Source organism: Sus scrofa, chromosome 7 (genome assembly GCF_054392235.1).
Source record: "Sus scrofa isolate SSC_HxYL_T2T_F1_AM1 chromosome 7, Sscrofa_HxYL_maternal_Yorkshire_Landrace_v2.0, whole genome shotgun sequence".
Lineage (NCBI taxonomy): Eukaryota > Metazoa > Chordata > Mammalia > Artiodactyla > Suidae > Sus > Sus scrofa.
Window position 1 is genome coordinate 13,722,550 of NC_139389.1, and position 27,067 is coordinate 13,749,616.

A 27,067-nucleotide genomic window follows, 5' to 3' on the forward strand; every position below is an offset into this window, starting at 1 on the left:
GTATCAGTAGTTTTCTCCTCAACAAGTAGAAATCTACCCTGCCTGAAATACACAGGACTCCTCTTCAGGCAAGAAAGACCATTTTCAATTTATATTTATTAAACCACCACAGTAACCTGAAAATGTGTGTGAATGTCAGGGACTTCTAATGGTAGGTTTCCTCACGCAGTTAAAGTTCTCAGTTCCCACCAATCAGAATGCTCACCCTACAAGGCAGTGGTCACAGTCTAGGAAAAGTTGCACTATGTGTTGTTTTTGTTGGGTTTTTTTTGTTTGTTTGTTTGTTTGTTTGTTTTTTTATGGCCACACAAATAGCATACGAAGTTCCTGGGCCAGGGGTCGAATTAGAAATGCAGCTGCAATCTACCCCACAGCCACAGCAACATGGATCCAAACTGCACCTATGACCTATGTCATGGCTTGGGGCAAGACCAGATCCTTAACCCACTGAGTGAGGCTGGGGATTGAACCCACATCCTCACAGGGACAACATTGGGTTCTTAACCCACTGACCCATAACAGGAACTCCCGCATTCATTTTTCAGTGGCATTTGTAATTGCCCAACAAGCAGAGAAATGTTAGGAGTTAAAAGTTGGCAACATGGTAGAATCAGAAGAAAAGAGTGTGAGTCAATGGGGAATTAAAAATAAAAAATTCTTCATAGCAAAAGAAACAATCAAAATGAAAGGTGATGAAACAGAGTGGAAAAAAAAATATCTGCAAGCCATATATGGGATAAGGAGTTAATATCCAAAGTATATAAAGAACTCATACATCTCAACAACAAAACACAAGTATCTGATTTAAAAATTGGCAGAGGAACAAAACTGATATTTTTCCAAAGAAGATATCCAAATAGTCAACAAGTACATAAAAAGATGTCCAACAGCACTAATTATCAGGGAAACGCAAACCAAAACTACAATGAAATATCATCTCACACCTGTTAGAATGGCTATCATCAAGAAGAAAAGAAATAACAAGCATTGCCAAGGATGTGGAGAAAATGGAACCCTTGTACGTCTTTGGTAGGAACGTAACTTGGTACAGCTTCTACGGAAAACAATATAGAGGTTTCTCAAAAATTAAAAACATATGATCAGGCAATTCCACTTCTGAGTATGTACCCAAAAGAAATAAAAACAAGATATCAAAGATTAATATGCACTCCCCATGATTATTGCAACATTTTTCACAACAGCCAAGATACAGAAATGGAAACAACCTAGGTGCCCATCAATGGATGACTGGATAAAGATGTTGTGTGTCTGCATATGTACATACACGTGTACACACACACACACACACACACACACACACAGTGGACTATCAGCCATGAGGAAGAAGAAAATCCTGCCATATGCAACAACATGGATGGATGGACCTTCAGAACTTATGCTAAGTGTAATAAGCCAGACAGGGAAAGACAAACACTGTATGATATCACATATGCAGAATCTAAGAAAAGTTGAACTCAAAAACAGAGTAAAATGTGGTTACCAGGGGCTAGAAGAGATGTTGTATCAGGGTACAAACTTGCAACTAGTAGATAAATAAATCCTGGAGATCTAATGCACAGCATAGCAATTATCAACAATACTGAGTCATAAACATCAAACTTGCTAAGGGACTAGATTTTAATTATTCCCACCACAAAGAAGAAAGAATTGTACGATGTGACAGAGGCACTAGCTAACATGACAATGGCAATCATACTGTGATACATAAATTTATCAAATCAACATGTTGTATACCTTAAACCTACACGATGTTACATGTCAAGTATATTTCAATTTAAACATTCTCTGGGACTTTACTTTGGAATACGGATGGGTCGCCAGTGTTTGCTGACTGAACTTAACAAATGAATATAACTAAAAATAACTGGGCTGAACTTCAAAGCCAAGACCACTTTGTTTAGCAAAACTTTTTCCACAAATAACTTTTTTTCCTTCTATAGCCGAAATATGCATTTATGAATGTAATCAGTCTGGCCAACAAAGCAGCGCCTTTTTGTTTTTGGTGTTGTGTTTTGTTTTGTTTTTTTGCTTTTTAGGGCCACACCCATGCTATATGGAAGTTCCCAGGCTAGGGGTAGAATCAGAGCTGCAGCTGCCGGCCTACACCACAGCCACAGAAACACCAGATCCAAGTTAAGTCTGCAACTTACATCACATGGCAACGCCAGATCCCTGACCCACCATGCAAGGCCAGGGATCAAACCTGCATCCTCACGGACACTAGTCGGATTCGCTTCTGCTGCGCCACAATGGGAACTGCGGCAGCGACTCTTTTAGAGTAATAACCTTCAATAGCATTATGTAAAGGGTCGGCCATAGCAATGATAGTCGGGGGTGGGGGTGGGGGGAGTTACAGCAACCCCATTCCTTTGTCAGAGGATATATGAGAATATCATTCTCAGAGGGACATGTGATGTTTAAGTTTATCCAAAGGGGCTGTGGTTTTAAATGCTTTTTTGTTTGTTTGCTTGTCTTTTTGCCTTTTCTAGGGCTGCTCCTGTAGCATATGGAGGTTCCCAGGCTAGGGGTCTAATCAGAGCTGTAGCCACCGGCCTATGCCACAGCCACAGCAATGCGGGATCTGAGCCTCATCTGCAACCTACACCACAGCTCACAGCAACGCTGGATCCTTAACCCAGTGAGTGGGGCCAGGGATTGAACCGGCAACCTCATGGTTCCTAGTCGGATTTGTTAACCACCGAGCCATGACGGGAACTCCTTAAATGCTTAAAAAATACTTTCTATGTTACTCCTCAGGAAAGAAATGTTATTTCCAGAAAAATAAGGATAAATAAGTAAAGAATTCCCAGGAGAATTAGGATAAGCAAAGAACTGTGATGGAATTGAGGTGTCCACCATAGAGTAGAGCATGAGAAACAGCAAAGCAAAAGTGAAGGGAGCTGAGACAAAGCCCCTACTGTCTTCAGCACTGAACAGAGGCCAGGAGTTTCCTGGTGGCTCAGTAGGTTAAGGGTCTAGTGTTGTCACTACTGTGGCTTGAGTCGCTGCTGTGGCCACAGGTTTGATCTGTGGCCCAGGGAACTTGCACATACTGTGGGCACAGCCCCCCCCAAAAAAAAAATTTGTTAAAAAAAATAGAGAGTTCAGAATATCACAAGTCACTAGTTCCTCCGTAATGCTTTGAGTGCCCATTCTCGCACTAGGCACCTTTGATGCGTCAAAATAAAGGAAACTAGTAAGCCTTCTTTCAAGAAGCTCACAATTCAGTTTTTCTTAAAAGAACAAGTTCATGATAGCATGGCGAAAATTACCTAAATAATGTTAAGGGAGTTTGACGTTAAGACGAGGGTTAGAGAAAGGAGGATGCATTTTGAATCACCTAAAAGGAACTAATGGACATGAGTTTGGAGAGTGGAAGTTACAAAGAGCATTTCAGGTTGGAGAAAACACGATTGTAAGAACTTCGGGGAGTTCCCGCTGTGGCACAGTGGTTAACGAATCCGACTAGGAACCATGAGGTTGTAGGTTCAATCCCTGGCGTTGCTCACTGGGTTAAGGATCCAGTGTTGCCGTGAGCTATGGTGTAGGTCGCAGATGCGGCTCGGATCCCGTGTTGCGTTGCTGTGGCTCTGGTGTAGGCTGGTGGCTACAGCTCCAATTAGACCCCTAGCCTGGGAACCTCCATATGCCGCAGGAGCAGCCCTAGAAAAGGCAAAAAGACAAAAAAAAAAGATTGTAAGAACTTCAATGTGCAACTTAATAAGATCTGGACATGGTAAGAGGGTGGACTTTTCTGGGCAGGGAGAACTGGGTTTACCAAGGTGGGAGGTAGTGAGTGATGTGGAGATAATAAAACAAGTTATGGAGATACGAGCTAAACCGAATCCCAGCAAACAAGTCAGGGACTTGAAACACCCAAATTGGCCCAACAGGCATCAAACATTTTTTTAAGCCCTTATATTATTCCTTAATTAGGCCAGACCAAGAGAGGCAAACTGTGCTTCTAACAGTTTTCCAACCAACTCCTATAAATCAAACAGATAAAAACATCCAATCAAAGCCACTGTATTTCAAGTTTGGGCGAACTAATGCACAGATGGTGATCACAGTTAATAACACTATATCATATACTTGAAAACTGCTAAGAGACCAGATCTTAAATGCTCTCACCACAAAAAGGAAGTGGTACTTATGTGGTGTGATGGAAGTGTTAGCTAAGCTAGGGTGGTAATGATTTTGCAAGGTACAAGTGTATCGCATCAACTTGCTGTAATCAAGTTACACAATGTCCAATGTCAATTACATCTCGATAAAACCGAGAGGAAAATGTTGACTGCATTGACAGCAAAGATGTTGTGGAGGTTACTGCTCATTAAATCACACTTAAGAAGACAAGGAGATATTTCACCCAGGGCTTAGTAACAAGACTAGCTAATTTCCTTTTGAGGGACTGGTTTATTTTCTTCTTATAGGCAGTCACATAACTGGTAGTGTTTTCCTTTTTGCATGGGCTTCTAAAAAATTCCAGCCAAATATGAGGTCCACCTCCAGCAGCTACACAGACTTTACAATGTACACTGGGCGTCGTGCTCCCAGCTTCAAACTATTTCTTTTGCTCTGGATATCCTCTTCCCTAAGCCCTGGTTTCCAGTGTGTGCTCTGGAGCACTCAGTGCTTAGCTGGTGACCCTGTCTTTTATCCCCATTTTAACATTTTGGAATCAGGACACATACGACAATCAAGGTTTAATGGCTCAATGAATAACATTTTTTCTTTCTTTTGTGGCACCTCAATACTGACCAATCTTATAATTGACAGCATTTTCCCTTCAGTGAAAATACAGAAATAAATTGTAGTATAGGCTTGGAGCAGCCATAAAAGGTCACACTTTTCCCGAAAGCGCTGAGACACAGGAGAGAGGCAAGCAGTAAGCCACAAGAGAGGCCATAAAGACAAAAAGCACAGGAAAGATGTGTGAAGGTACCTGGGATGGAGGCAACAAACAGGAGACACTGACTAAGGACACGGGCAGAACCCGCAAGGGTAGGAGCCAGAAGGAGAAGCAGGTTGCAGCTCCTGTAGCTCAGCCCTCCTGTGTGGGCTGCATGAACGTCTACTGAGTCTGGAGGTCATCCGCAGGTACCCCAAAAGAGCTCAGCCACAGAGAGCTCAAGACTTACAGCTATGTGACCTGGCAAATTCCCTGTGCTCCTTTCTCCCCGTCTCCTTGGAGCCTCCACTGTTGCAGGTATAAACACAGTCAATCGACACTTGTCCATTCAATGTGAATCTTCCGCATGCTTGACTCAAAATTTGATTTCTCCAATTAGTGCTGGTTTATTAATGACAAGCCATGAGTAGGAATCAAGTTTATGTTATCGGCCAGCCCCAAAGTATCTTAAACACAGGCATTTGCGTCAATTCTTCAGACTTCAGGTCAGTCTGTCCTATCTCCCCATGTGCTACAAACTTAAAGTTCATGAGGACAATCATTTATCCCATATAAAGTATAATCACATGACCGCTGGGTGTAGAATGCAAAGAGTTTTGCTTCTCTTTCAGCCTTGTGACCAGTAAAAGTAGATCCCAGAGAAGGAGGAAGAAGGGCGCAGGGAGAAAAAGTCTTACAACATGAACAGTATATTACCAATGACTGTAAAGGCTCCAAGACAACTGTTGGGTGATGGAAACAGTCTCTATCTTAGGGCTGGTGGTTACCCAGATGCATGTAGTTATTAAAATGCAAGAAAGTGTACCCTTAAAAATGGGTCCATTTATAAATAAAGTCTACTACAACATAAAAATAAAATGAGTTTGTTTTACTGTAGGTAAATTATACCTCAATAAAGTTGATTTTAAAGACTATTATCCAGGGAGTTTCCTAGTGGCCTAGGGGTTAAGGATTTGGCATTGTCACTGCTGTGGCTTGGCTTTGATCCCTAACCCAGGAACTTCTGTATGCTATGTGCACAGCCCAAAAATATATATATTATCCAGGAACTAATCATTCAGTTTAGAGTAAACCACCTCCATTAAGTCTCTTCCTCTTCTTTTAGTTGCTCATATTGTAGACACCTTACTCTCATTAAACACATTTGAAAAACGGTACACCAAATGCAAACAATACTCAAACAAGTCCATTTTCCTACTTTTCAGAAGCCATGATCATTTCTTAATAAGTCTTGTCCACGGTTCTCAAAAGATGACATCAGGAAACTGTACCTTATTCCCTATTGCCCTCAAATGCAGCAAAAGCAAAGCTAAGTGTTGAATCCCATTATTAGGTAAAGTGCAAGTAAATCAAATTTATTTAAATGGTAGAAAGTGTCACTATTATATGCAGGAAGAAAATATTAGTGGAATGCCATAGAACTGGACCTCCACTGATGCTGCCTTCTTGAGGAGAAACCCAGAAGTTTAAGGTTTGTTTGTTTGGGTATCTTTTGGTTTGGGGATTTTTGTTTTTGTTTTGCTCTTGGTTTTGGGTTTTTGGTAAAAATGTGTATTGGACAAAAATGACACTAGCCTGGCAAATTTTTCACAGACTTAGGTGACCGCCATCTGAAGATCTTCAAAGTTGACTTGATTTTGCCAGATAAATGTTTTTAGGATTCTGAAAGATATATAAATATATATATCAAAGGAACCTAAGGTGTCCCAAAGGAAAACGCTGGATTAGTTTTCTCTGACAGTTCTTACTTTCTGGTCATGTTTAATATCCAGATATGGTCTGCCCACATATTTAATTAGGTGTTAAAGAAATAAAGGCTAGACATGGAAACATCTTGACTCCCAGAGAACAATATTCAAATATTAAAAAATCATAGGTGAGGAAGAATAAGTCTTTTGTTCCACTTGATTCAAATCTCCTAAAAAATCATTTTACTGGCCAGCATTTCAACAATGAATGAGAGAAATTCAGTTTAGACATAAAAACTATTTCACTGGTCCTTATAAAATTTCACATAGCTTTTACTGAGTCAAAAGTTCCATTCTTTTTTTAGAAGCCGGAAGGAAAAAAAATTATTTCGAGTGACTCAAAACAAAGTAATTTAACTGCGCTTCATTAGTGAGATGTTTTCAGAGCACAGCAATCAAAGACATCTGTGATATTACATCTTGTCACTTATTCAGTAGCTTTATTATCAGGGCTGATATTGACCTTGTTTTATTTTTAATTTACCTTCGTGGTGATGAAGAACACATTAGCTTTAGCCATAATTTTAGATTAAGGAATAATCACAAGTTCATCAAATTAAAAAGAAGTCTAACGTTGGGGCTAAAACTTTCAAACAGGTAAGCAGCATGAAAAAGGCAAGGTTAAAATTAAAATTATCAATGTCAACTCATAAAAATTATACATGTGTACTTTTTTTTTTTTTTTTTTTTTTGGTCTTTTTAGGGCTGCACCTGGAGGCTCCCAGGCTAGGAGTTGAATCAGAGCTGTAGCTGCTGGCCTATGGCACAGTCACAGCAATGCCAGATCCGAACTCCGTCTGCGACCTATACCACATGGCAATGCCAGATCCTTAACCCACTGAACGAGGCCAGGGATCAAACCTGAGTCCTCATGGATACTCGTCAGATTCGTTTCCACTAAGCCACAACGGGAACTCCACATGTATGTGTACTTTTAATTCTGTCTCTAAAGTGACCTAACACAGCAACTTTAATACTTATGAGAAATGACCTAGTACACCCACTAGAATTTGTCTCAAATTTGACTCTTTTCCACTAAATGGATTTACAGTTTGCCACAGTGAGTATTCAAGATTCTGGGACATATTTTTGCCAGTGAGCAAGGGCACTTTCAAAAGTTCTAAAGAGTAACTGAACGAACACAATTAAGAAGATTCTCATTGGTCAATATGTGACAATTTGAGCATTTACAATAATGGAGAGCATGAATGAAAACTAGGAGTTCCTGTCATGGCTCAGTGGTTAAGGAATCCGACTAGGAACCATGAAGCTGCAGGTTCGATCCCTGGCTTCGCTCAGTGAGTTAAGGATCCAGTGTTGCCGTGAGCTGTGGGGTAGGTCACAGATCCCACGGTGCTATGTCTGTGGCTTAGGCTGGCGGCTACGGCTCCGATTAGACCCCTAGCTTGGGAATCTCCATAGGCCGCAGATGCGGCCCTGGAAAAAGACAAAACAAACAAACAAATAGATCTAAATAAGGCACAATGTCTGTTTCAACACAGATCAAGCATAGCTTGACTGCATCCTTCATCAAATAACTCTAAGAAGTTACCTGAAGGTGTTTTTGTTCTTATCACCATTATTCATCACACTACTTCAGCACCATCCCTGTCTTACGGCTCTTACTGCTGCTTTAATAACAATGCACTAATAAAAGTAGCTAACACTCAATATTTTCCATGTGCTAGAAATTATTAAGTGCTTTATCTATTTTTAAACTAAGTTGGAAATCAAAGCTACGTGAGGTTATTTCAACAGATTGCTCAAGATCACCCAGCTAGTTAAGTTCAGATGCTCAGCTTTACACCCAGGAAGCCTGGACTCCAGAATTAGTGCCATTAATGCTACTTTATCAATGAGGGAAATTCCAAATATCCCACACATCACACTCGGCTGAGCAGACATTCTATTCCCTTTGGTGCTGAGCACTTTCTCAAGGAAAAATTAGTCTGAGGAGGGGAAAACCGGTGAAGAGAGATATTAAAGATAAAGCAATATTCAGAGCAGCACTATTCACAACAGCCAAGACATGGAAACAAACTAAATGTCCATTGACAGATAAATGGATTAAGAAGATGTGGTACATATATACAATGGAATACTGTCCAGTCATAAAAAAAAGAGAAAGAATGCCATCTGCAACAATGTGGATTCAACTAGAGATTCTCACATTACATGAAGTAAATCAGAAAAAGATAAATACCATATGATATCACTTATAGGTGGAATCTAAAATATGGCACAAATGAACCTATCTACAAAATAGAAACAGACTCACAAACATAGAGAAGAGACTCATGGTTGCCAAGGAGGAGGGGAGGGAGTAGGATGGACGGGGAGTTAGCAGACAGTTAGTAGATGCAAACGATTACATTTAGAATGGATAAGCAATGAGGTTCTACTGCAGAGCACAGGGAAGTATATCCAGTCTCTTGGGACAGACTACGATGGAAGATCATATAAGAAAGGGAATGTATATATATATGGATGACTGGGTCACTTTGCTCTATAGCAGAAATTGGCATAACACTGTAAATCAACTGTACTTTAATAAAAAATTTTTAAAAGATAAAGCAACACACATAAAATGTCAAGAGAATTCTGACTTGGACTAATGCTTAGCTGAGGTTAGTATTTCAAAATTTTAGATATTGTTACAGTCTAGAGGCAGTATGCAATTGCTGTTTTTCACAACCTTAAGAAATAACTTCCTCATTCAGCAGTATAAAATATCATGCACGGAAAAAGGGGAATGCATCAAAATATTATTAGGATAGTGAGCAAATTTTATTTTACATATCTCTAATATCCTATATATTCTAAGTTATCAGTGGATGTCACTGTTATGACTAGAAAAAATTACATGAAAAAGTTATTTGAGAATTTAAAAAGAGAAGGAAGGATATATGCCTTTTACTTTCCTGTGTCTGGAAGCCCTAAGCTGTGCAAAAGTTATCTGTGAATTCCCAAGAGATCAGTCACACCAAACCTTGGGTTAAAAAACATAGTAACCAATACTAGGAACAGCGTTTCCCCAATACATAGGCCCTGAGCTTCTCTCAACTCCACCTCACTCAGAAAAGGGCAGCCTGCTATGTCTTAATGGCACAGGGACTTGTGGGTTGAGCAGTGGGGGGCAGGGTGGGGGGCTTCAAGCTTGGGACTGTGGGGCTCTGGCCAACAAGCATCTTGGCGCAATCACTATGAGGGGTAAGGCCACGCTAAGTGAATTACCTCACTCTACCCAGGGGCTTGGTGAAATAAAGGAGAAGATACCACCAAGAGGTAGTTTTGGTTTGGTTAAGTTTCCACATGTTCGAATTCTAACTACAGTTTTCAGCCCTCCAACGAATACCACATTACTCCCACTTATCCAACCCTATAGCAGATCAAGAACCAATCTGCTTGCATTTTCACAGCAGCCCACTGCAGGCAAACACACGTGAACAAGCTGGCCTTCTGCAATACTCATTTCTGCCTGGACTCAGGGCCACAGCTTTTGGACAAATGGATGGAAGACGGGCACCAGAATGATCAGGAGAATGGATTCCAGGCTTTCTTTCCTTGCTTTTTAGGGCCACACCCATCACATATGGAAGTTTGTAGCTAGGGGTCGAATCTCAGCTGTAGCTGCCAGCCTACACCATAAGCCACAGCAGTGTGGGATCCAAGCCAGATCCAAGCCTTGTCTGCAATCTTCACCACAGCTCTTGGTAACGCCGGATCCCCAACCCGCTGAGCGAGACCAAGGATCGAACCCGAATCTTCATGGATACTAGTCAGATTAGCTTCCTCTGAACCACAACAGGGATTCCAATTCCAAGCTTTAAAATGGTTTTCACCTATTTCTGCTCAGCCATCAGTACCAGGGTCTATCAGTGAGGTCCCCAGAAAGAATTCACCAAATAAGGCCAGGGCTATCCAAGGTCCAGACCTCATTAAAATTGATCAAAAACAAACACTTTGTAACTGAAGCAGGCAAACTTCTGTAAGCATGTAACCAGCCTGAAGTCTATGCACTGTCTTCATGTTGCCATCAGATCTCCTCTCTCAGAATCCTCTGCATTCAGGGTCCTACCTAGAGGGATTCTTTCTGGCTCAGAAACATGTTGATTGGCAGCTATTTAATAAGGAAGGTCAACTAATCAAGTCAAAGGATTTATCTCTCCATTTCAAATCGAAGATGTACAATATACAGACCTCAGAGGCTTTAACACATTCCAGCTACAGAATGAAGCATGCATGGTCTGACCCTGTCTCACTCACCTTGGCCTAATGCTGACTCCAGATTACCAAGAAGCCTTTGGGGAGGGCCTGGAAAGCCAGGGCCCAGGCCTACCCAATCCCTGTAATTCCTTCTCCTCCCCATCCCCCATCAAGTTCATCCCATCAAGTTCAGCATCCAGGGGTGGAACCAGGGGCAGCAGTAGTGAACTCTGAGAGCCTGGAAGACATCAGAGGCACAGCCGAGAGCAGAGTGTGGCAAATGGAGAAACACTCCTGTGTTTTCCCCAAAGCCATGGCTTGGGAACGCTGGCTGAGATGTTCTACATACAGAGGGAAAAAGGAGAAAAACAAAGGAGCATGCTTGGTGCTCGTTCCTGCAAATGCACAAAGTATTTAGCACATAAAAACTTTTCATAATCTTCCTCTTTAGCTTTTTCTGTATTTTTGCACACAAGAAATTGGATAACTTGATCAAAACTTCTAAGAGGGCACACACATATCTCCCTTATTAAAAAAAACACCACAAATATGCACACATTTAGGTTTGCATATTTATTTTTTGAAAAAATGTTTAAGAAAATGACTAGTAAGTTCAAAGGAAACTAGAATGTTTCTATGAAATAGCCTAAACATATTTTCTGAATTTTAGTGCGTCAGTGAAATACTACCAAAAATCAAAAAATTACAAACAAACAGATAAGTAAATGAGTTCAGGATAAAACTTAAGGGGTGCCGGAGAACCAGAATTACAAGTAAAACTATCTCTCCACTTTGAATTTTTAATAGAGAGGTCCTGAGTCCATGTCTGCAACATGGTAAACACTGGAACCAGAGTCACCAGTCTGGGGGCTGGGATAATAAAGTCAGCTTCCTCATGAGGAAAGTAACATAATGTCTTTTCTATCAAAGGAAATCTTGGTTACTCCATTTTGCTGAAATGCCTTCCTGGGGGGGGGGGGCCCTCCTCTTTCCCTCTTCTCCCAGTAACAATTTGTTTCAAATTAGCCAACTGAGGGAGTTCCCGCTGTGGTGCAGTGGTTAACGAATCCAACTAGGAACCATGAGGTTGCGGGTTCGGTCCCTGCCCTTGCTCAGCGGGTTAACGATCCGGCGTTGCCGTGAGCTGTGGTGTAGGTTGCAGATGCGGCTCGGATCCCGCGTTGCTGTGGCTCTGGTGTAGGCTGGTGGCTACAGCTCCGATTCAACCCCTGGCCTGGGAACCTCCATATGCTGCGGGAGCGGCCCAAGAAATAGCAACAACAACAAAAGACAAAAAATAAATAAAAATAAAAAATAAAAATAAAAAAACAAATTAGCCAACCAGGAAGAATGTGAACCCTGACCTGACCTATGGGAAGGGGACAGGTAAACCACCTGCATTAGGGATAAATAGGGGAGTGTCCTTTATTCAGCGCAAGCGCTTTTTGGAGTACCCACACCCTTCTACAAAAGTAAAGAGCTTTGTTGAGGTTTCTCCTAGTCCACGTGTCTCACTTTCTGACACTGGCGACTGGGCCAGAGTTATCTTGATTTCCAACACTCAGGAAGGGAAAAAAAAAAAAAAAAAAAAAAAAAAGCACAGAAACCCATTACTGAACACAATGTTTTGGTAGCTTCAGATGTTGATTTCCTTAGAAGTCAATTTATGACTAGGTAGTACTAACTAACCATCTACAATTTTCTTATACTAACTAAAGCTTCTTAACCATATATCCAATTAATAGAAATATGATCAAGTATAACAGACATTTATTGAGAACATATTATGTCTAAGGTAGCAATGGAACAGCACTCACTACACAGAGCTGAAGTTGCACAACTAATGCTAGAGTCCCAACCCAACGAAGGACCCAGGGCAGGTCCAAACAGGCTCTCTTGTTATTCAAATAGTTTGGCAATTGATAAAATTCCAGGGCAGGCTATTTGCATGGAGGTTCCCCCCTCAGATCTTATTCCAGGGCTTTGGTGTACCCTCCCATCACCGACTCCCCCATTCTTCCCAAACACACTTTTACGAATGCACCAAAATTTTGTCAAGAACACTTCACTTCTCAGTGTATTCACACACAATTTCTGGACATATATTCTCTACCCAAATGACTGCCAAATGACTAGACCAGTGAACACCTATTACAGAAGAAATGTCCCTTTGAACAAAATTCACTGCATCCATCTCCACAGAGCAGTGCCCCTGTGATCTGTCAGCTGAGGCTCAGCAGGTGTCTGGTTTAAACCACACACGTGGTCTCTCAACACATACTGCATGAAGTGTCCACATGTAAATCAAAAGTAATCTGAGAATTCCTAACGATTAAAAGAATTTTGAGACTTCCTTCTTTAATTGTTCTTTTCAGATGTTTCAAAAAGTACACTTATTAAACTTGAAATGAGAAACAAAGCTTAGGTCAACACACCTTAAGTGTTCCACATTAATAAAAATGTTAAACTGTTGACACTTAATGTGTAATGAGTGCAAGGCACTGTGCTAATGTGCATAGGAGGTCCCCAGAGAAAGTGAACCAGGCAGAAGAAGAAGACGTAGAAGCCATTTTTAGCCTAAGCCATTCTGTGATCTAAACCCAGCCACAACGCTTGCCCTTGAACAGGTCTCAGAAATTAATAACCTTCAAGGAAGTGAGGGTATGCAAGAACAAAGGAAAAAGAGTCAAGAAACACCGTTCAGTGATAAAAACAATCCTAGTTCCTCCTCAAAGGATATACATAATAATCAGACGCAAATTTTTGAGTTCGGCAGGAAATAAGGCCCCCACCCAGGTGGAGGACGGGAAAATGAACTTGGTCTTTTCTAACTTCAGTCAGAAGCTTGGACTCCATTGGCTTTGCCCAAATTCAATGCTGAATTCTCCTCTGCTCAAGTGCCTTCATGAACATGCATGCACCACCAAAGCCTCTTGGGTACCCTTAGCTTAAAAACTTCCCCAATTCTGTTGAGGAGCTACAACTTTGGGAAAGATCCCCAGTGTTCTCCTTACTTGCTGCCAATTAATAAATTCTCCTCCTCCTGCTCCCTGCCTTGGTTGTGGCTTTTGGCTCAACACCCTTCAAGAGGTGAACCCAGTTTTTCAGGTAACACTAATCCGCACAACCCCTATGAGGTCTGTACTTTTATTAGTCCCATTTCACTAATAAGGAAACCAAGGCACAGAGGGTTAAGGGACTTGCCCAATATTTCGCAGCTCCTAAGTTGCAGATTCAGTTTCAGATACAAGCAGTTTGTCTCAAGTTCTGAGTGGCTCTTGATCACTACACCATTCTGTCACAGTACTTGATAGTGTTTTACAAAACCAGCTTTTCACACCCAGATGATGGCCACAGAAACACACCAAAGGCAAGTAAAAGATTTCCTTTCATTGAGTAAAAGCTCTGGGTCAAACGCGAGGTCATTCACATAAGAAAATCTAAACTTCACTTAGGGTAACTTTTAAATAGATGGGTGAGGTTATTTCAACGCATCAAAGTACAAAAGCAAACCTACACCCTGCCATTCAAAAAATTCAATTATACACGCAAATAAGGAAGACTTTCCGTTCAATATTTAAAGGAAAAAAAAAATGGAGAAAATGATTTCCACTGCCTAATTCACTACAAAAACGCAGACTATTCTACTCCAAAAAACTTACACTACCATGCTAATGTTACCTATTTGTTACAGTAACTCTAGATCAAAAAAGCAGATGTTTAAAACTGGATAAGGCTGCTCAAATTTAACACCATTATCTTGATAAGCTTTCCCTGCCACACTCCTTCTTCCTTACTCAAAACATTACCCTTGAAACAAGTAATTTTAAGGATCTTTCTCAATGCAATACTGTAACCATCCCCTGGTACAATTCATATGTGTGAATACTAAACTTTAATTAACTATGTAAATAGAAGTCATTAAGGATAGGAAACAAAAGACAAAAGCAAACAAAAAATGCTAACAGTTTGTTATCTAATTTAAAAAGGAGCAGAAGCAACTACAAGTTCAGCCAGACATCTTAACCCTTCACGGAGCTGGGATACGGATAAGTGGGCACACAAAGCATCCCTGGTGAGGTCTTGTTTTATTCAACTACAAAATGTAAATATATTTAAAGGCTTGTTAATCTGTTTAACAAACCACACGAGTGTTCACTGTACATGGCCCTCCCAAAATTTGGGATCTATCCACTCAGCACTCGCAAGAGAAGAGCTCAGCACAGCACGGTTTGCTTTTTTCCAATTTTCCCCTGAGGCTCCCAGCTTGAGATACAGGGATAGTTATGGTCATTCTTGGTGGGTGTACAATCAAGGGAGTGTCCCTTCAGGATGACACAAAGAGCCAACAGCAAAGGGTAAAGCTTCCCTTTCCTCAAAGCCTTCCTTCCTGTTCCCTGTCTTAAAAAAAAAAAAAAAAGACTGAATTTCTTCCCTGCACACAAAAGATTTCCTCTCACCTCTTCTAAGAGCAGCAAAGCTCATCACACCTACAGACCAGACTCCAAAGGGCCAGATGGAATCACTAACTCCACCCTGCTTTCAAAAGAATAGGAAGAGGACACAAACCTCTCTCTTCCTCTCTCTTCCTTCCTCTCTCCCTCCCTCTCTTTCTCGCTCTCTCTGCCCCACCAACAATTTGTCTCACCATCAAAGATAAGAAATACTGGCGTTTAACCATAGTTTGGGTGGGGTTAGGGCAGAACCCTCAGAAACAAAACAAGCTGCCCCAGGAAGCTTTAGGCTTGCGGCTCTGGAAATGCCATTTCTCCACCCCCACATGTACATACTTATCACAGAACACAGCTGTCTGCCTGCAAGAACAGCTTAAAAATCACTGGTTCCTCAAAAGAACACAACTGCACAAGATAACTAATTGAAAGGTCCGAATCAGAAGGCTGACAATGGCCTGGAGGCACCCAGGAAAGCTGCTGTCCCAGCTGAGACACAGAGAGTATCTGTGCAGAAGCCAGGCTCCTGGGCGCAGGGGTACTGGTGTCAGCTGTCTGGAGCTAGTGGCTGTCTCATTTCACTTGACACCTCCAATGGTCACATCAGCTACTACAGGCAAACAGGGCCTCCCAAGAAAGTGACCTTGTCTTCCCCAGTTCTCCCAACAACCTGACAAGGAGTAAATTACAGTGCAACCCACTTCAGCTCCTGTATGTGTTAGCTACTTACTCCATCTGATTCAACTCTATATGCAGGTATAGCCGTATTAGAGCTTAAAAAAACAAAACCCGAAAATCTTAAAGATGGCCTAGATTAGCTGGCAGTTTGACAAATGAAGAGACTCAGATGGAAAAGGGTTATTGGCTAGCTCAAGGATACAGACCAGGTTCGTGGCAGGACCAGGCAGTGCCAAGACCTCCCATCTAGCTATCACACCATCCTGATCCAAAAGCTTAGGCTGGGACTGCCGCGTAGATCTAGGGCCTGAATTGGGGAAGTGTGGTCCACAGACCTTTAGAAAGCTGAAAACCCTGTGCTTCCCAAGATGTCAGGTGAAGGGGTTGGCTGAAGGGACAGGCAAGGACCCTGCATCTAGATGCCTGAGCCAATTCCTTCCCCCTCTGCCACCGCATAAGTAAAAACAAATAAGCTATTTTGATTAAATACACCTGGCTAGAGAGTTAGGAGTTTTTTTAATGGGAGACAATTTATTTAGCTTTGTGAGGCTTAACTTTCATAATAATACATACCCTTGGCACAGGAGGAGCCTATTAAATCTCCATGAGTTGCCTTAATAAGGTAAATATTTAGGCTGAGTTTATGAGGCTTTCAGACCTGAGATGTTAATGATTACGAGAATTTTTGCATACATGACCACAATCAAAATGGCAAAATAACCAAAGGACAAGCTGTAAAACTGGGCTTTAAAACCTGGTTTATTAAACTAGACCCGCGTATGTCAAGCATGGCTACTCATCGGAATCAACTGCCAACCAGGTGAGTTAACTACCTCAGACACTCAGGTAGTCCCACCTTCAGATGACCAGAGCCTCAGACTTTGGCCTTCACAGATGAGGCCCCAGGCATCGTGGAACAGGGACAAGTCCTATCTGCTCTGTCCAAATTCCTGGCCCACAGAATCCAGGAGGATAAAAAAATAGTGGTTTCATGCTATATAGCACTGGGAACTATATCTAGTCACTTATGATGGAGCATGATGGAGGATAATGTGAGAAAAAGAATGTGTGTGTGCATATATATATATATATACATATACACCTGACTGGTCACTTTGCTGTACAGTAGTAAATTGACAGAACACTGCAAACTAACTATAATGGAAAAAATTAAAATCACTGGAAAAAAAAAAGTGGTTTCAGAGCTCTAACTCTGGGGGAGATTGGCTAAGGAGCAATAGTAACTAGAGGGACACATGGAAATTCGTTTAAAAAATCCTAACAGCCCAATTAAGCCAGAGACTCTGGGGGTAGGACCCGAGCATCTATTTTTAAAGCATCTCTGGGAGTTCAAATGTGCAAGCAAGATTTCGAACGATGTCCAGACCTGTACTGTCCAATACAGTAGCCACATGTAGCTGTTTCATTTAAACTAATGAAAATGAAATGAAATTTAATTCAGTTCTTTGGCTGCACGGCCACATTTCAAGTAATCCTACACCAAGAGGGGTCACCATATTGGACAGCTCCCATGGCTTGGCTTGAGCCACGGCTCCCATGGCTTGGTGTGTAAAACATTTCCACCTACCGGACGGTGCTGGTCCAGAGCAGTGATTCTCAAAAGTGTGGTCCTGAGCTAAGAGCATCAACATCACCTGAGGATTTGTCAAAAATGCAAACTCTCAAGCCAAGCCATGGGAGCAGAACCTTGGCGGGTGGGGCTCTCTAAAGGACTCTGGTGTGCTCTCTGGTGTGAGAACACCTGCATGGTTACTCCCCACGCAAAATCATTTTCTCCATAACCTAGCTCATACTTAAATCTAAAAATGGTCAACTTTTAACTCCATTATAATGTAAGGAAATGGTTCATGTTATACAACTTCAAAGATGTACTTCTGTGTTAGCAAGCTTGCTTGAGAAGAAATACCTTTCAATTAGCAAAGGATTCTACAAAAGTTCTAAGAAGATGCTCCCGGTCATTTATAATCATTATGAGAAACAACTCTCAGGTCCAAAAATACAGAAATTTGGTTAAAAATTATGAAATGCTACTCAATTATTAAAATTGTTAGCTATGAAAATTGTGAGGCATGACAAAATACACATGGGAGAATGGCAAACAGAAGTCTGCAATTTCAACAACTTAAATTTATGGATAAGGACAAAATGAAGGAAGAGGAAAAATAACAATAATAGATTTTTTTGGTTTGGCTGGATAAGGATACTTCCTCCCACCCCACCCTATTCCCCCAACCCCCTTTTTTATTTCTGCCACGCTTCTTCAAAAACATTTTAGAGTAGGAGTTCCCATTGTGGCTCAGTGGGTTAAGAACCTGACACAGTGTCCATGAAGATGTGGCTTTGCTCTCTGGCCTCACTCAGTGGGTTAAGGATCCAGGCTACCACAAGCAGTTGCCGCAAAGTGCAGTGGAGGTCACAGATGAGGCTCAGATCCAGTGTTGCCACAACTGTGGTGTAGGCTGGCAGCTGCAGCTCTGATTCTGCCCCTAGCCTGGGAACTGTCATATGTCACAGAAGCAGCCATAAAAAGAGAAAAAAAATTTAGAATATTTTAGGAAGCAATCTTTTAAAAAGATGCAATTGTGCTTTGATGTGAAAGGTCCATTTCAAGGATAATTTGGTAAAAAAGTTCTACACAGTATCAATGATTCACTGAATCTCAGAGTAACATGAAATCAAGACTTCATTCAAGCAAATGATGGGTCCTGGACCGGTTGTCCTCCTAATTCTGAGAGTCTACAAGAATGGCTCCTTTCTTTTTAACCTGAGATCTTACAATCAAATATAAGAATTATGCATTTTTGGAGTTCCCATCGTGGTACAGTGGTTAACGAATCTGACTGGGAACCATGAGGTTGCGGGTTCGATCCCTGGCCTTGCTCAGTGGGTTAAGGAACCAGCATTGCCGTGAGCTATGGTGTAGGTCACAGACAAGGCTTGGATCTGGCGTTGCTGTGGCTCTGGCGTAGGTCAGCAGCTACAGCTCCAATTCGACCCCTAGCCTGGGAAACTCCATATGCCGCGGGAGCGGTCCTAGAAAAGGCAAAAAGACAAAAAAAAAAAAAGAATTATGCATTTTTACAACAAAATTTTAGAGATGTGAAAACTGCACATTTTTTCCTTTTTTTTTTTTTTTTTTTAGTTTCCACATAGTTGCTGGGTGGTAAAATGCCAAACAAGCTAATTTCCAAGGAAAAATTTCTCACATTTTCTTCTTACACTTGCGAATCTAAATTCCCAGAAGCATTCTGTAGAGTGATCTTTGAAAAGACAGCTCCTGAACCCCATATAGATCAACTCTTGACTGCTTTAATACATGTTTTCATGTGAATTTTAGTATTATTTCCTTTCCTGACAGTTCTGTTAGTAAACTTCATTTCTTACACTGTCAAGGTACAAAGTACTCTTTCTGAATGTTTTTATACGTCAATTTATCTGCTATTCTGTTTCCTCTGCTGGTAATGTTCTCCAAACTCCTTTAAATTCTAAATGCATAAAAACTCTGTTCTTAGCTCCAGGGAAAATCTAAGAAAGGGTAACTATGGTTGAAACACTGTCAGAAACCTAGAAGTCTTCAGGAAGCTTACTATTTGGGGACGACTTCTTCCTGTAAATTTCTTTAAAACATGAATGCATAGCATATGTAATTTTATTAAAAACTGGAAACAATCCAAGTTATCCACTTATGTCTAACTAGATTTTGCCAGAAGCAGCCAAGTGGTAGGATGATACACTGGCCAGTTTAGTATCAGTTTGAGAATTTTTCCCAACCCAAAAAGCATATAAATTTTAAAACTAAAGGTGACCCCTCCAAAAAAAAAAAAATCTGATTTTTTTGCAATAGTGATACAAAAATAGGATTTTTGTAATTTTTCCAGCTTTTGTACTGACTACAACTAATTATCTTTATGAATGTGGATAACTAAGAATTATTTAAAGGAGCTACTACACTCAATTCCAGCATTTATATGTGCTCTTAAGAAAAAATTTTTATTTCTATTGTTGGAGGTTAAAAATAAAAGGGATTTGACAGAACTTTTTAATAATAATAATTTTTTAAAAACAGCAAAGAGAATTTACAAAATGCTTTCAGGGTGCTAGGCATTGCCGAATCTAAGCCCTGAGAACATAAAGATGAATCATATATAGTCCTTGTCCTAGAGAAAGCCCAAACCCTATCTAACTAGATACATTTGAGGAAGACTCTTAACATAAAAGACGGACACCAACACAAACAAAACAATGCACTTAAAAAAAAAAAAAAAAAAAGCCGACTATATAGAGGAAACTGTCATTAGTACCTTCAAAAAGACACAGAAAATGCCACAACCAGGAAACTTAGACACTATTTTTTTTAAAGACTGAAAGAGCTTTTAGACATTAAAAATATGATATCAGAAAAAATTAAACATAAAAAGTAAAAAATAAAGTAGAACAAATCTCTCAGAAGGTGGAACAAAACCAAGAGATGAAAAGTAGAAAGGAAAAACAAAATAATTAGATGACCAGTTCAGGAAACCCCATGTCCAAATAAGTGTTCCAGAGAACACAGTAAATGAAGAAGAGAATTTGTTAATGAATTAACAATATTTTCCGAACTGAAGGATAAAAGTTTCCAGATCCAAAGGCCCACCACTGTGATTTCACAAAAACGGAAAAGCAAGAATATTCTATAAGATTTCAGTAAGGGAAAATCTAGGTCACATCTAAAGGATTAGAAATCCAAATAGCTTTGGACTTTTCAAAAGAAATGCTAGTAACTAGAAGACACTAAAGCAACCACTATCTTTAAAATAGAACTTAATACCCATCCAAACTACTAATGAGGTAAGTGGGTAGAAGGAAGATATTTTCATGGGTTCAAAAAACTTTACCTCCCAAATTTTATCAGAAAGCTACCGAAGGATATGCTCCACAAAAGGCAGTAAACCAAGAAAGAAAAGGGAAACAGAAAAACAGAGATTCCGCACAGAAGAGAGGTAAAAGGAATTCTTAGATTGATGCGACAGGAACCCCCAGGATGACAGCTACATCAGGCAGAGATTACCAGTTCATAAAGGAACATGGTAGAAGGGTCAAGCAGAAATGTTTCTAAGAAGATGAAGTCAAGAGAGTACTTGATATATCTGAATGTCTTGAAAGAAGATGTGGGCAAGGGACAAATAACTTAAATGTGAAATTAATGGTAAGCATATAAGAAGCAAATTAGAGAACAAGGAGAAAATAAAAACAATTGCTAACTCCAGGGAAAACAAAAAGGTTTGTATGACAGTAAAAGAAATCATAGAAGAGTACACGGCTCAAGCGTGTTCCATATAATCATATAAATAATGGCAACACTAAATATTGACCTGTTTCATAACTATACTGGGAAAATGGGGGATGGGGAGAATTTGGGGATGGGGTGAGAATAAGGCACAGAAAGAGAACAGAGGAGAGCAAATTAAAAAACTAGTACTCTTAGTAGGTTATTCAGAAATATGGAGGAAAATTCCAAAAGAATGAGCTAAAATAACTATATACGGTTGCCTCTGGGGCTAGAAATTAGGAAGTTTTTTTTTTTTTTGAGCTGCTGCTGCCAGCCTATGCCACAACTAGAGCAACATGGGATCTGAGCACATCTGCAACCCATGCATCAGCAACCCAGGCTACAGCTTGCAGCAATGCCAGATCCTTAACCCACTGAGCAAGGACAGGAATCCAAGGGATCCAACCCACATCGTCATGGGCACAAGTCAGGTTCTTAAGCCACTGAGTCACAATAGGAACTCTGATTCTCTCTCTCTCTCTTTTTTTTTTTTTTTTTTTTTTTGTCTTTTGTCTTTTCTAGGGTCACACCTGCAGCATATGGAGGTTCCCAGGCTAGGAGTTGAATAGGAGTTGTAGCCGCCGGCCTACACCACAGCCACAGCAACATGGGATCCAAGCCACATCTGCAACCTTCACCACAGCTCACAGCAATGCTGAATCCTTAACCCACTGAGCGAGGCCAGGGATGGAACCTGCATCCTTATGGATTCTACTCAGGTTCGTTCATTCCACGACAGGAACTCCTCTCTCTTTTTTTAATCATAGCCTTTATAAACTATACAACTACTTCACACTTTTAACCATTTACACTGATTATATATATGTATACACACACACACACACACAAATATGTGTATGTATGTGTGTGTATCACAGAACCCAACCTCTTACCCACTAAACCTGTATTTTTTCAAATTACAAACTTGTAACCCTTTAGTGGGTTGTGAAATTAATTCAAGTCAAAGCCATCATTTCTAAGATGAATTAGAGTGGGATGAAGAGGATAGGAAACAACAGAGAAACTGCACACAGTAAATTTTTTCATGAACGTTCACATATGTATGCACACACTGCATAATGTAAAATGCATTTTTAACTTTGAACTGTGAACAAAATCACTAATCTATACTGTGCTATAATTACTTCTAGTCTTGTTTCTTAAAGTGAGAGATGTCAATCTACCTATATTTAAGCAAAGAAATGGAAAACAATGACAGCTAATGAAAATATTCCATTATAACACTCTTTAAATACTCCTAGTATGTATATTTTTAAATGCACTACCACCATACTGGGTATTAAAATTTTTTTCTTTTAATGAAGGAGTCAGTATACCGGAATGTAAGGATAGAAAATATATCTGTTGGAATACATGGAAACAACATATATGTGTGTGGGGGGGGTGTATTTGAAATAGGCATGAGAAATGAATGTCCATAGTTACCTTTCTTTGGAGAGAAGGGGGAATGAGGATGGGAAGCGTAGGGATGACAGCAGGGGTGAGAGGAAGACTGTGCTGCATATCTGCTATACTTTGATTTTTAAACTATTATCCATTTAGGCATAGTAAGGGTTCTCATTCTAGTCTCCCTTCTGGAATTGCCTGGCTTCTACATCCTATTCCACATCCTGCACGCACGCACGCACACAAGCACAATCACCCAGAAGTAATTTGTGGCAGGTATGCTTTCACTTTCTTCGACAAAGGACTTTCAACCTTGAAAAAGTGAACCTGCACCCATGTGACCAGCGCAAATGCCACCAGTCTTTGAGGGATGCCAGGCCCCAGGTCACGTCCACAGCCCCTCTTTGGCCCTCCCATCACACCGCAAACCATCACAGTGCAGACATTTGCTGAGTGCCTGCTATGCACCAGATGCTCAGAGGCATGGGACACAGAAGTAAGTAGGACAAGGTACCTGCCTTCCCCGAGGTCACAGCCTCAAGAAGAGGAGAGGAAAAAAGGTAATTTCCAGGTGATGTGGCGTATGTAATGGCAAAAGCAAGCCTACATAATCCACATTGTCTGTTAACTATTTTTGCCTCTCTGTCCCCACATCTCTCAAAGGTGAGATGGGCACTGGGTATCTTTGGATCCCCTCTGCCAAGCATGGTACCTGCATGATCTGAACTTGGAAAATATCTCCAGCAATGGTATTTTAAGAAACATTCATAAATGTCTTAATGTTTCAGAATGGTGATTGATACACACATCAGCTACTACTAACCTGCACCTCTGTGATGTGTTACAATCTTAGAATTTCAGGACCAAAACAAACATCTTTAATCTCAGGAGCCCTGTGATCTTTTAGTCCGTAACATCTAGTCTTGGCTTTGATTCCACAATGGGGGGAAATTATGAAAGCTAAGCCTATCTGTTTCTTTTCCTGGAAACCAATGCACCTTTGCTTGTTTTTACTAGTAGATCTGCAAACAGTCATCCAGTGACTTAAAATTCCAATTGTGATTAATACATTAGTAATTTCTTACAATAGTCAGAAAAATAGTAATTTTCAATTTGACAGGTTTGCCAATATCAATTTAAGAACTTCTTAAACTTCAAATCTTGGACTTCTAGGTAAGAAAAATAATAGTCTTGCCTTGCTCTGAGCTCTATTCCAAAACAAATGATAGAAATGAATTGCAAACACAACATGAAGCATTGTTGCAATTAATCAACCCAAAACCCAAGAGAGGAACTGTTTCTATTTTTAAATGCACTGTAGCATTAAGGGAAAAGCCAGTTGGAAAAATATGAAAGCAGGCTGCATGATGAAAATCAAAATGCATTTGATGTCTCCATCCTTGCAAAGACAGTAATCCTAACCTGCAAGCAGCACTGCTGTGTTAACTGAATGACAGGTACCCAGGCAGAAGCCCACAGAAAGAGTCCATCCGCCTATCCTCTTGTCAGGAGGTCAGAACCAGAGAACAGCCATGTTTCAATGCTATTCTTATAGCTCCAGATAAGGGGCTATTCCAATAAGCAAGCAGATGGATAAATCCCCAAATCACCCTTCAAATCAGTACTTAAAACATCCTGATTAGTAACCATGTTGGTGGCCCAAAAAATGGTCAACTGATTATTTAGCATTTCAAAACCAACGGTCTACAGTTGTAATTTCCATCCAAATTCCACAAAACTGAATCTGTTTCTGTCCACAAATGACAAAGCTTCATTTCATTAAATAGTAGTGAACAGTAACATTCCTTACAGGTAAGAGTGACAAAGAGTAGGTGACAAATCAGCAAGGAAAAGAGAAGCCACAGCTATGTAAAAGGAATTAACAGTCTACCTGTTCCCTAGATGGCTTTCAAGACTGACCCAGCAGAATTTTTTTTCTGAAACAATATGAAAATATTCATGTTGAGGGGTGGGGAAATGCTGGTGATGAGGGAATCTAATCTGTAAATGTTTTCATTTGCTCAGTGAGGTTAGTAGCATCATGAAATACACAACTACAGTGCTATAAATGTATCTAAAATACTACAAATATCTAAAATGTATCTCAAAATATTATCCAAGGATACACCCATTCCTGAAAAGTATTTAACACATTTTAAATATAACTTAGCTATTTACAATCACTGTAACAATCTGCTATAGGAAGCAGAATGTTTGTACCCTGGATAAAAATGTCTAGCCTCAGCACAAAAAGAATTCCCCATCTCACCTATTGGTAATTTCTCCCCCCAAATTTAACAAAACTATGTCTGAACACCATAGAATTACAGAATAAAGGCAGTTGCTTCCTTTGGCAATAAAGTAACAAACCCTACTTTCAGTCTCTCTTCAGTGGGGGGAAAAAAAATCTCCGAAGAGGAAAAAAAAAAAAAAAGGCACTAAATTGTATCACATCAATCAACAGGTGACTTTCAAAAACACAAACTCATGCCAGAGAGGAATTAATTTTGTCAAATCTCCCTGGTTTTTCCTTTCTATTTTTACAAGCTACTGCACTGCTAGTCTGAACGAATTCCAACCGTTTTCTTCTCAGGGGCTTACCAGAAAAATGCCAAATATTCAAATTATTTTACGGCATTTTCCCATACTACTGCGTGGAATAGAGCTGAATTAATAAGGATCCAACAGTTGTCACTTTTCAAATGCAAATATGTTGCCATCTAGTAAATACAGCCCCCTTTTAAACATGCCCCCCATCGTCTATACAGCTCGGGGCACTACTTTTGTTTCCTTGAAAATCAAAATTCGCGCATTACCTTCAAGCATTATTTCAACCCAGCACCAAAAATAAAAAATAAAAATAAATAAAAAAAGATTTTAAATGGTCCAGGCCTGAGCCTACGTCGTACAATACTGTTTGCTTTGTTGTGGGGGTGTTCCTTCCCACCTCTCATTTTACACACAAAGTTCCTTAACAGTTCTGCCAAATAAAGCAAACAGAGCAGGGGTGGAAAGAACCAAGGGCACTGGGTTCCACGAACCAGGCCTTGGGGTGGTCACCTGCCCAACTCAGGCCTCAGTTTTCGCATCTGTAAAATGTGGCCGTTGGACTCATTGTCTCAAGGGTCCCATCCTGCTCCCTCACTCTCTGGGTGCCTCGAACCCGACAGGAGGCACAGCGGACTGGTCCCGGCTCTGGCCCGGGGGCGCAGCCTGATGCCGCTCTAGGTGGGAGGGGACAACGAGGAGGGGGGCAGAGGGAGGAGAGAGGAACTTGGACTTGCCACAGCTTCAGCCAGGAGCGTGCGACAAACTTGAAGCCGACCTCCTAACAATAGGAAAGAGCACTCCCATTTTCCTGGCTCAAACTTGCAGGAGGCGGCGGGGCTGGACCCTCCCGCCCGCCCTCTCGGCACCCGCTTTACCTTTCTCCCTGTTTGGTGTTAGAAGGAGGAGGGTGCAGGACCGTTTGATTCCCTTCCATCTCCACCACGCACTTGGTGTTCAGTTCCAGTTCTGAAAGCCAAAGGCAAAACGGACGTTGCAAAGTCGAGCATCCGCGCCCGCAGCCCGCTTTCGTGCGCCGTGCGGTGCTCCCCCGGGAGGCGGCCGAGCCGGGAGCCGGGAGCCGGCGCGCCGGGTTCCCGCGACCGGTGCGGGCGCCGCCTCCGGCCGGGCGCACCGGCCCCGGCTCCGCTTCGGCCGCCCCAGCCCCGCGGCCCCGCAGTTTCCAAAGTTGCCCCCGCCCTCGGCCCGACCACACACGAAAACGAGCGGAAAGCTCCTCACCTCGTCGGTTCAGGGGCCGGACCCGGACGGCAACTTTTACCTTCGTATCCGACATGTTGGCGGCGCCCGCTCGGCCCGAGGCGGCCCCTCACGCGCGGCGCCGCCGCCGCCGCAGCCGCGCGCCCCCCGAGCGCGGCCGCCGCCGCTCCGCCGTGTGCTCCGAGAGGCAGCGCCGAGGCGCGCGGGCCATCCCGGGGGAGCGCGACGCGGGGCACGGCCGCGGCCCGGGGAGGGGCGGGCAGGCGGGCGGGCGCGCGGGGCGGGGCGCGGCGGCGGCGGCGGCGGGCGGGGAGGAGGCCGCGCCGCCCGGGCCCAGGCGCCGCTCTAGCCGCGCCGGCCCAGCCGAGCGCCAAGCGCCGCGGCCCCTCGCGGCCACCCCGGTCCCGGCCGCGCCGCCATCTTCCGCGCCTCGCGGCGTGCGCGCCCCCCCGGCTCGGGGAAGCCGGGCCCGGCGGCGCCCACTGGAGCGCAGCGGATACCCGGGAGGGGACGGCGAGCGGCTGGGGGCTCGGGGCTGCTGCCACCC

General features: G+C 41.9%; 1 protein-coding gene across 28 annotated transcripts in view; it reads right to left on the bottom strand.

Annotated features, from left to right (window-relative positions):
• Positions 1 to 26,767, bottom strand: part of KIF13A (kinesin family member 13A) — a 216,575-nt gene extending 189,808 nt beyond the window's left edge. For 20 of the 28 annotated variants that reach the window (XM_084967433.1, XM_084967426.1, XM_084967431.1 and 17 more), the window contains exons 1-2: positions 26,542 to 26,767; positions 26,178 to 26,268 (exon numbers count right to left, since the gene is read on the bottom strand). In XM_084967433.1, coding sequence (XP_084823559.1) covers positions 26,178 to 26,268; positions 26,542 to 26,596 — 146 coding nt within the window. In that variant the 5' untranslated portion in view covers positions 26,597 to 26,767. Of the gene's footprint in view, positions 1 to 26,168; positions 26,269 to 26,541 lie in introns of all 28 variants that reach the window. The other 8 variants (XM_084967441.1, XM_084967440.1, XM_084967437.1 and 5 more) reach the window with 2 other exon arrangements.
• Positions 26,768 to 27,067: the final 300 nt, after the last annotated feature.